Below are 10,710 nucleotides of genomic sequence, written 5' to 3'. Positions count from 1 at the left end.
AATCTGCGCGCCTAGGAACGGTTGCTATCAGCACGCGTTGGCGAACAGCCTTCGATCAGTCCCGTGACGAGCCACTTAGCTTGATCCGACCTGGTTAATACCAGGTTGTTATCGCTTCTCTAGTGTGATAAATTGTCCCAGTTGCGATCCAAGGAGGTTTATGACTAACCACCTGTTCAACAACCAGTAAATGAGCCCGAGCTACCAGTATTTTGACACTGCCCACTGACCGTCCTTTGCGACAGTGTCCGTTCGTACGAACTACGTACCTTGAGGTAAACTCACAAGCTTTGAGCAATCTTAGATTGGTTGTTTGTTTCCCAGATATACGCTCGGCAGCGTTACCCTGTTGAATTGGATCACTGCTTGTGTCACATTAACAGTCCTTCCTAGTGAATGTTAGGTCACTTGTGGATGATGAGAATTTCCTAGAAATGTCACAGTTTGGCAACGGGGCTTCAGTACACGCTCCTGGATACCTGTAGAGCATGAATTAGATTTCTGATTTCAGTATATCAGCTGAACATGTTCCCAGTGTCCGGTATGCCAGGCTTATGTTCAGGTTACATTTTAGTTCAGTCCGAAGATTCTGCTTAATTTCTGATGAAGTTGCTCTTCTTTGCACGTATCGATGAATAGTTTCTGCAGTATGACACCTATGATCTGGAATCTATATGTCTCTTCCTCTTACATGAAGCTGAGTGGTGTATTTGCTGTGTTATGGTAGTACGAAAATCTCATCAGCATGGGTGCTTGAGCCATCTGTGGGAAATGTGTCAACCGGCGCAGATAAAATAGAACTTCTTAGTGGCTGGTATTGGGATTCACCGTTCTAGCTTAGTCACGAAGAAATCATTCAGTGTCCGACTGAGTTGAAACTGTGGATTGAAAGCATAACGTAAGATTAGCTCTTTAACATCATTCAGAAAAATAGGCAAATCAATATGAGATCCGTAGATATATGTGCACAGATGTTGTCCGGGGCGTTTGTGAACAATGACGAAAAAAACGAACGGCATCATAGTCGTATTGCTTGTGACCGTGAGTAACGTGATAACGTCAATAAATTCGAAACTAGACCGCTTCCGCGGATTATTTGGAAGAAGTATTTACCAACCGACGTCTGAGTGATAATGAGAGTTGTTCATATCCCGTATTGTGACAATGCAGCTCGTGTGCTCTTGTCCGTCCATACATGCGCGGAGTGTTCTTTCGTGCAATGGATTTTTTTTGCTTCAAGTCTCCTGGTTATTCATCTCGACTCGTGCACTTGTAGACAAATGAGTTCAGGTTTCTGTCGCGCTAGTACAATTGTATTTTGACAAAAAACGGCAAAGGCCGTGGTCGTGCATCGAACCGGTCTACTTGTTCTCAGATCCGCTGTCAGTTAGTCACTTCAGGGTCGTTTTCCATAACCGAGGTGGATTTGAGAAGAAATTCGAGCTACACCGGTTTCACAGCTATCAACGGTTCGCTAGTAGTACTCAGGTGTCCTAACATTTGCCGTCAGCTGTTCAGTGGTGAAGCAGATGCTCGAATAATGACTTACTGGAATTCACTCGGTTGATTTCATTACCGGGTGTTGTTTACGTTAAGAGTAAGTGATATGAGTTTTTGATTTTTGTTGACGGGTCTGTTCCCAAGTTTTGTTTTGAAGGACGAGAAGTCTCAGAAGGGTCTGTTTGACATTTTTATCTGGTTTCTGGAAGTGTCTTCTACTTCTGATTGAACATAATCTCATCACAGCTTAGTTTTAATGTGTAGCATTCAAAATCCTGCAAACAACTAGCGCATCTGCGTGGGTACTCTGCTGTATTCCCACAAAACTCATGTACAAAGGACACATCGCACTTGAAGTTGCTTTGGGTTTCCCAATGGGCATCCCTTTTTGTTGTAAGGGTTATTATTTTTTAAGGTCGAGGATTACTGACAACGGATGAAATCAGTCTTATTATCTGTCAGCTCATCTTAGCTTTTCTTATCATTTACATCACGGTACGTATCTGTTTACACGATGGCTGTTAGTTATAAAAACAAGTAGGTTAACCGTTTTCGCGGTTGCACAGAACGCCGCGGTATCTAGACTGACTCGTCTGCAAATCCAAAGGGCGAAAGAGTGAATGATTGTGGACTCTGTCTAAGGTCCATTGTTTTTTAACCTTTATACTTTGTACTTTATACTTTATACTTACTGGTAGCCAAGACAACAAAACCCTTCTCAAATGGGTTCACCCTGGAGGGACTACAATAATGACGAATAAGGATTGATCCCTCATCATGAGTGTCCATTCGTCACCTGTATCGTGCAACTTTTTTGACGGTTAACGCCAAATCTAGAAGATGTAAGGCTATTCACAAACCAAGCTCACCTTCTGTCAGGGCGCGCCCAGACAGTAGAAAAGCACATGTGCAGAGAGTGACGCATCCCCAAGGTCACCATCGGTTCGACACGCCCGGAAAGTAGGTGAGTTGGCGGCTCTCACCAAACGGCTTAGCAACACACGACCAGCGTAGTGTGCCTGAGAATGTTCACGACCGGAACACCACCATTGGCTGTATGGAGCGAACAAGTGAACGAGCATATTTGGCCAATTAGTCATCCTATATATTTACGCAGACGCTCTGTACGTTTTGTCCTGGCAATACAGCCTTGTCCCCAGTTCTCTGTCTTCTCCCTATCGCGTAGTCTGGCAGGCGCAGTGCAGGCGTAACCCATAGCTCGGCCACCGCAAGATACAACACCTCCCCTAACTACAAAACTTCTTGTGGGGATTTGAAGATATTTTGTTTGACTCGTTGGCATGGGAACAGCTTGACCACCTCAATAAACTTATGAAGTCCACTTTGTCTAGATCGACCCATTTAACCCAAGCTCTCACTTTCTCACTGATTACACACGTTTCAATTCCACAGTCTTTGCGCAACTATCCATGCCCTTGAACTGTTAGCTGTTCCCCGGAAGACATGTACCTTTTCTCATTATATGTATGAACGAATTTGTGATAGTCCTTGGATTTGTGATATGTGCAATTCTATTTCGAACTTGTTATGGCTCCCATGGGGCGACGTGTATCCTGTGTATCGTCGCTTCACTCTAGTTAGTTGTTGGTTAGAAATGCCTGTGCAAAATGCCTTCATAACATTATGGGTGCTTGCCACTACTGAGTCAGCACACATTGTCGCTGAAGTGAAAGGCTCTACATGCACAGTGAACCTTGACTACACTCTGTACTCAGCTTTTTTGCTAGCGAATATGTGACATACTGTGGTCGTTGTTATGGTCTGGTTCGCCCAATGACTCTTTTTTGTCATTGATCTCTATCCTATTTATTCAAGCTCCGTGCTTTTTTCCCAGTAAGCAGCTTTAGAATTAATAAGTGTAATTTTGAGGGCATGCCAAACACCGAAGTAAGATTTATCTAACGTAACCGTCCTCTTTCTTAACATTCTAGGTGTGAACATTACATTCTGGTCCAGTTTGTTTGGCTCTTGCATAGGACATACACTTGCTTTCGGCTCAAGGGCTAAATCCTCCATGGGTTTGGTTGTCATATTTGTTGGTGTTGGCGAAATATTAGGTAAGTCTCTGCATTTTGCGATATGCGCTCTTTCTCTCATGTTGCAGTCCTTCACACAACTAATTGTATGCAGAGCATAGTGCTCCCAACGCTGGTAACCTGTGATTGGCATGCATGAGTAAATCTATTGCTCTACCGATTGGAACTCGATGTTTCAACTTTTATCGAAAACCAATCAAGGTTGGTCTATTCACCTGTATTTTGGATAGATGTGTAGGCGGGAGGTCACACGTTACGAGTCGAATCATCCGCTCTCTTTTGTGCGCTCGTTGTCGACACCAGTCCTAGCCGTTGGTTCCGTTTCTAACGAGGAGCAAGGGTTGCGAGGTGGAAATTAAGTAAACTGACCGTGGTCTCCGTTCGCCATAACCTCGTTTGGTGTAAATTCATACACAATTTTGGTGTGTTCTCACAAATTGGTCCAGTAATACAGTTAGGTCTATCGATATGGGTCGTAGGTTTACTCATCCCGTTGTTTATTTTTTTGGTCAAGTGCTAAAAATCACATCGAATAGCTATTTACGGAACTAGATGACATTGTGATGGTTCGCAGAATATTACCGCCTTATGGTTTATATGGAAAACAGTCTTGGATTATACTGTCGTCTGTGGATATGTGTTCACGTGCGCGTGTACTTGTTTGGGTTGTGATGATAACGATTATGCTAACCCAACTGTTCGAAGTCGCCTGAAAATGTAGTTACTTTTATTTTGACAAACGACGATCGTCGACTACAAGTCTCTCAGACTACTGCTTTCCTGTTGCAAAGTTGGATGTGTAGTTTTTGGGACGTTTGTAATTATCACTCTTGTTGTGCCTTGCTGATTCGCCAACCTGTTGTATCGGACTACTGACCCCGCCCTGTTGGTTAGTGCCGGAAAAAAGACTCACAGGAAACACAACAGCTATATTCCGAACAAGCGAGTGCGAGAGCGTGAGTGAGTACGAGTGCAAAAATACAACGGCCTCAAGCTACCTATTGGAGGGACACTGTCTGACCTCAGTCAACGCTGACTCACGCTGTCTGGGGTTGATGCAAGGCTGTGACGCACTGCATATTTCGGGGGGCGTTGTCTGTCTGGTCAGCATCTAACGGAGCTGAGGGTTTCAGTAGATTTCGGGTGTTCAGTGGTTGCTTTCAGGAATCTCACCGTCCTGATGCCTCATCCTTTTGGCCGTTCAACGTAAGATTGTCGACGGGGATCAAGTTGTAAAGGTTCCACCAATTTTCTAGCGCTATCGGTACGATGTCTTTGTTGCAGCAATGGATCTGTCTTGGGCGGTACATGCGAGGCAGTGGCTATAGGTGCCAGTCTTGGGAGATCAAAGGTTTCAAACAACAGGTTGAGGTCTAGTAAATGTTCTTCCGCCTTTGAGATCGGGCACTCAGTCGGTTGATTGACATGTCGTAATTGACTGACATGTTTCCATATCAATGATCCCACCTGGATGCTGTAAATCACATGACCGATTCTTTTGGGGAGAACTCCAACAGTCCATTTTCGGTGCCCGGGGCGATAGGCATGGCGACCACATGGTCTCCAGGCTTGAACGTTAGTTTCTCTACTGTCGGCGATTGAATTCGTAAGTGTTGGCAGGATAGCGTCATGGATAAGTCTTAACCATCTGTTATTCATAACCTCTGCTTGAGACTGAAAACCGCACGCACTGATCGCCAAACGGTTGACCATTCCTGCCGGTGCATTATCCGATACCGTCAAAGTACTTTTAAAACCGAAGGGTCTGGTACGGCTCAGAAACCACTTTCTGTTTGCAGCCGCTTTAGGAGTCAGACAGCCGTGCCTTAGCCTCCGGGTTGGGTAAGCTATCCACAGCCAAGTAGGTCAGGTTGTTGTGTCAGAGGCGCCAGGTAGGTCCCCCCAAAACCTCAAGACCGTTGTACCGCTGATCAGAGGCTACGGAGAGAACCTAAAATCCTCCAAGAGATAATTGTTGAAAATTACCACTTCCTGCTTCAGTCAGCGATAGATATGAATTTATGGATGGATGTGGTAAAGTGGGCTTTTGGAGAAAGGGAGGGATAGAACAGTGATTTGAAGGGCCGAAATAACAGAAGAGATCACCGCGTAATCTGCGAGATGGAGGAGGGTCAGAAATAGATTAGGGTTCGGACGGTTTCGCCGTCGCAATCAGCAACTCATGTTGGAAAGTAGACTTTGAATAGGCGATCCGAAGGATCTATGGGGGAGGAAAACAAGATCCATTCGTTATTGTGTTCATGGAGTTTGCCTTGAATGCAAACTTCCACAATGAATTCGAACTGTTCGGACTCAACTTTAAAGAGGAAAGGTAGGGCACATCATGAGCGCCCGGAGATCGATAAACGCAGCAAAATTATTTGTTGTACCGGGTGAATTTGAACTTAGACCGAATAAGTATAAAGTTGCATAAGCAAAAGAGTCGTAGGCAGGATGCTGAGGGATAGATGAGAAATAATAGATGTTGTTTCACACTGCCCCCAAAATGCTTATTACGCTGATTGAGTGTGTGGTCCACAGATCTGAAAGTTTGGGCTTTGTTGAGGAACAGTACAAAAGGTGAGATATACGACAACATTTTGTAGGCCGAGTTAGTGTTGCAATTCAGTCTGTGGATGTCTTTAAAATCCCATGAAAGTAGAGCTAGGTGTTTCTTTGGTTAGTCTTCATGTTCGTTGACTGAATAACCAGGATTTCATCTCAACCTCGAAATAGCGAACCATGTAGGGTTCTCATGAGTTGAGTGATGTTGCCACCCTGGACAATAGAACTAGCCGTCTACTGCCTTCGAAGCAGTGCACGAGAACATAGCCACCGTGAGGCTCGATGGGTATCTCGAATCATTAGGTCAGGTTTGAGTTCCAAGGAGGCCAAACGATGATCGAGTTGTCCCACTCCCAGGAGAGAATCCTTGCATTCCTTCGTACACCCTAAATCTTTCCAGTGTACCAACGAACACATTGCATTGGTTTCATAAAGTGTCATCGTGAGCATTTGGAAATAGAGTTAACCATATAGTGGTGTATCTTGTTGCCCTTTACCTTTTCAGTTCGTTTACAGTCCTAACCGCAGCTAATGTGCAACCTATGGATGCCCTATAACGAAAAGCTTGGCTTTTTATTCCCATAAAAGTGCAGCTTTATGGCAGTTTCTCGTATAGCTTACCGATGTACAGGCTTTTCATCTTTTTCAATCCGGGTTCTTTGTATCTATGGTCTGTTTATAGGCAGTGCTATCACTAACTTGCGACGCTGGATATCATCGACTGGACTGGCTACGATCTTCGGCTATATTGGGGCCGTGCTTGGTGTGTTCTTCTGTCTTCTCATGCTGCCTCCTGATAGTCCGATTCGAGAAACTGAGCGCCCAACTTATATTCAGCCGAGGTGCGTTTTTTCGGTTGCCCCACCATAACGTCGTCACAACAATGCGCGTTCGCGTTGTGTTGTCACTCTACAGTTGGTACCTCTTAGTTTATCAGTTGAAAAAATACTTCTTTGTATTTAGTGGCCTTGAGAAGGCCGTAGTCTCTCTCTTCATTCCAACTATAAACTTTTCTGCCGATTTCTGTTCACCGTTCCAGTGTGGAGCTCGGGATGTTCGTCGCTGTCTTGTTTGGGATGGTTGACGCTGTATGGAACACTCAGATGAGCGTCCTGATAGGTGATGTCTATCGGTCATGTCCGGATGACATCCCAGTGGCATTTGCTTTATACCGTTGCATACAAGTACGCCTCTTGCCCCCTTTGGATTATTGTATCGCTTTTATTACAGTGTTGTCGATTCGCCCTCCATTCTCCTGCAGAGCGACCCTACTCAAGGGTCTTTTGATGTGTCTACCATTAAAGTGTCTATCGAGACCAACTAGTGTTCTATTATACTGGCATTTCGACCTCGTCGTTCTGTGCAGCATAAGAGATGTGACAAATGTGCCACTTCAATCTGGTATTCGATTGTTGTAGATGTTTTTTTATGTAGCTCTTTTCGCATAAGCACATGAAGAGTGGAAACGAGTCAAGGGAGGTCGAACAATAACTTAGCAGCGAAGTGTGAAAGCCATTACCAGCAAATTCATTTAACCTGGTCATCGCTGTCTCCCTAGATGGGAACCTCGAGTACGGCAGCGAAGCATCGGTGTTGAACACCGATGTCATGCTGTCGATGATGATGGTGATGAACCTTGGGACAGAACACATCAATGTTTTGGGACATTGTCAGACATGGCCTAGTCACACCCTCAGTGTCGCTCGTGCATCCAAGCTATTGCCTTCCAAGCATAGCTCCCTTCGCGATATCCCCAATGAAAAGTCCATTTACAACCCTGTATGTACGCATAAATTTTATCAGCTACAGCCTACAATGCGCAGCTACCTACCCCATCTTCCCAGGTCATCAGTGAACGAAACTGTGACAGCTAGAACCCCTGTACGGTTGGTACGCGTTTTTTTACAGCTGATGATTAGGTTGTGAGATAAAAAGGATATGAAATAAAAATCCGCGATAAAGGCGTCTCATTTGGGTCCCTTCGCTTATAGCTTCCTACAATCAGCCCAGGACCAATGCATTTTGCATCAGCCTTGATTTTCTTATGTTATATCTCTTCCTCAAATTATTAGAAAAACAGAATGCCTAAACTTCCAAGCAGCTTTCTACATGCGCAACTTTCCCGATATGCTTCAGGCTGTGAACACCCGATACATCAGCAGGAGTAAATTATTCTACCCACCGTCAGGTTCTCGGATTTTACTACAGCTTTGGGGTTTCAGAGTTCATTTTGCCTCCTTCAGATAGTCTTGTTCCTAAGATATATAATGCATATCTTGGCGCCTATGGAGTAAAATAAGACCAGGGTGTTCCATTCTTCGTTACTGGCTAATTTTCAAGTGTTGACAGTGGCACTTACCATGTTAATCAAACTAAAAATTGTGTGAAACCTCTGCAGGTAGTACAGATGTGATTCTTGTCTGTTTTATTATCACTTCAGGCTGCTAACCTCTTAATTTTGCTAATGATCGACATCGACGCAATGAACTTTCTGGTGTGGTGAACCTCTACCACTCAATTTTCCATCACTAATACAAACTCAATCAAGAAACACTACTAGGATTCTGTAGCTTTGAAGAGGAATTCCGTGAAGAATAATATATAGGATTCAGTCTTCCATTATGGCCAACTTGCTCCGACAAACGTTACATCCAGAAGTGCTTTTTGCAACTAGACGCATGTCCCCTGGTAATGCACTTCGACATGAATGTTTAAAACTACAAGTTAGCTTCAATTGCAGTTACTGACAAGTTTTGAAACATTTGTGGATAATTTTTTTTACATGAACCTCAGTGAAGTCTCTATTAGAGGGTGGCATTTTATAGTTCCCATGCGAACCGACAGTCTGACCTCACGTTCCAAAATCTATTCAGTGAACCACATTTGAGAATCCTCGTTCTGTGCCTACTCGAGTACCTTCAATAGATATAGGTCCAAATGTTTAGTTTCTGTTCCGTGTATGGTGTTGGATGGAGGGACCCATCGTTTACCTACCTCGATTCTTACGCTAAGTAAGCACAGTGGGAATGATGTTCCCCTCCTTCATACTCATGGGTTTTCACACATTTTGCTTGCGTTGGGTATTGGTGTGGGGATGTGGTCAATGTCTCCATGTAGCGTTCTTCTTACTTTCTTCACAGTCCGTTCTCGCGGCGATCACATTTTCCTACTGTAACCAACTACTGCTCCAGTGGCAAGTGTTGATTTACCTTCTTTGGGCAACATTGGGCGTCGGTTGCTATTTCTACGCCTCCTGGTTACAATCTACCACTCAGTAATCTGATATCCGGCCGTTCAGGAAGTAACTCATTCGCCGATCCGTGCTGTTATTTTCTCCGATGCTACATCAACAACCTTTTTTCTGATTTTTCATTAATATTTTACTTTCCTTACACCATGGACGGAATTTGGAAGTAATTTTGAACTTCTGTGTAAAATCGTTTTGTTATTTGATGATTTCATTTTATGAGAACATGTGGCTCAGGCAGTCTCCAGTTACTGCTCCGATGATGTTTCCATTTCAATGCAACCCGGAAATTTTTATACAAGTTTTACAAACTTTCCATTATGCGAAGCTAGGTGGATTTTGCTAATGGAAGAACTCATAAACACAGCTTATTTTTGGTATCCAATGCTCTCTTTGAATGTATTTGTCTGACTACAACACAAATCGTCCTGTCTAATAAAATGGTTCACAACAAACTTTCGACCAGAGCATATTAATAGGCTGTTTAGAGATGTCGTGGCATAACCAAAGGCTAGTTCACCGCTGTACTAGGCTATGCACACTGGCGGCCTGCCATCTTATTAAAATGCATACCAGAAAGTTCCGTACGTACGAAAAATATCCCGAGTCTCATTCAATGGAGCTGTTTGCAATGTTGATTCTCGATTCTTACCACTTCTATCTCGAACATGATAATTCTGCACTGGGATCGGACGATTTCTGGATGTTATGGAGTTTAAATCCCCAACGAGGTATCTTATCACTTGTCCAGCATACAATTGTTTAAGTGACACCGAAACGTGATATTTTGGGAGTGGATATAGTACTACATATACTAATACATACATACATATATACTACATATTATATTGTATTATATTTATGATGGGGAGAGGCTGTTAACTATGGTCGGTTGTTATCACACTCGGATCTTGCATTGCCTCTTGGTTTGTTTATTATGAATGTTGTCGTGCTTGACAACTACAGTGATGTTCGAAATTGGCCTCTCAGGACACCTCCCTTCATGGACGTACCTTCTAGTGTGCGCAAGAATTTAAGATAGCTGTTCCGTGCTCCACGCGCGTTCTTCCGCTGCTTCATAGTCCCGTTAACAAAAATTCCACTTTGATACTAGTGATAGAATATGTTGAATTACTTCCCACTCTGCATCCAATTGCACTATATGATCTTAACAACCAGGACAAGCAGCGGACTTCATCCTAACGCTGAGAGCTTCGGAATAGTGATGGTTCCAAATAGAAATACTCAAAGCGCTCGCAACAACTATCTCCTTATTAGTGTGAATTAAAACGCCCTTTTTAGCTCTGAAAGCCACGTGCATGTTGTGCAGTGCACATGTGG

At 43.7% G+C, this 10,710-nt stretch overlaps 1 protein-coding gene across 1 annotated transcript; it reads left to right on the top strand.

The window, feature by feature from the left end:
* Nucleotides 1–3,397: 3,397 nt before the first annotated feature.
* On the top strand, nucleotides 3,398–9,811 carry T265_08733 (hypothetical protein; the record flags this gene model as incomplete). The annotated part of the gene is made up of 4 exons (XM_009174618.1): nucleotides 3,398–3,578; nucleotides 6,805–6,964; nucleotides 7,162–7,306; nucleotides 9,263–9,811. 4 exons carry the CDS (start codon nucleotides 3,536–3,538, stop codon nucleotides 9,398–9,400), a joined length of 486 nt encoding a protein of 161 aa, XP_009172882.1.
* Between the last annotated feature and the right edge of the window lie 899 nt (nucleotides 9,812–10,710).

Source organism: Opisthorchis viverrini, assembly GCF_000715545.1.
Source record: "Opisthorchis viverrini unplaced genomic scaffold opera_v5_238, whole genome shotgun sequence".
Classification (NCBI taxonomy): Eukaryota; Metazoa; Platyhelminthes; class Trematoda; order Opisthorchiida; family Opisthorchiidae; genus Opisthorchis; species Opisthorchis viverrini.
Note: the sequence above shows the minus strand (reverse complement) of the source record. Positions and strands in the feature narration are given on the sequence as shown.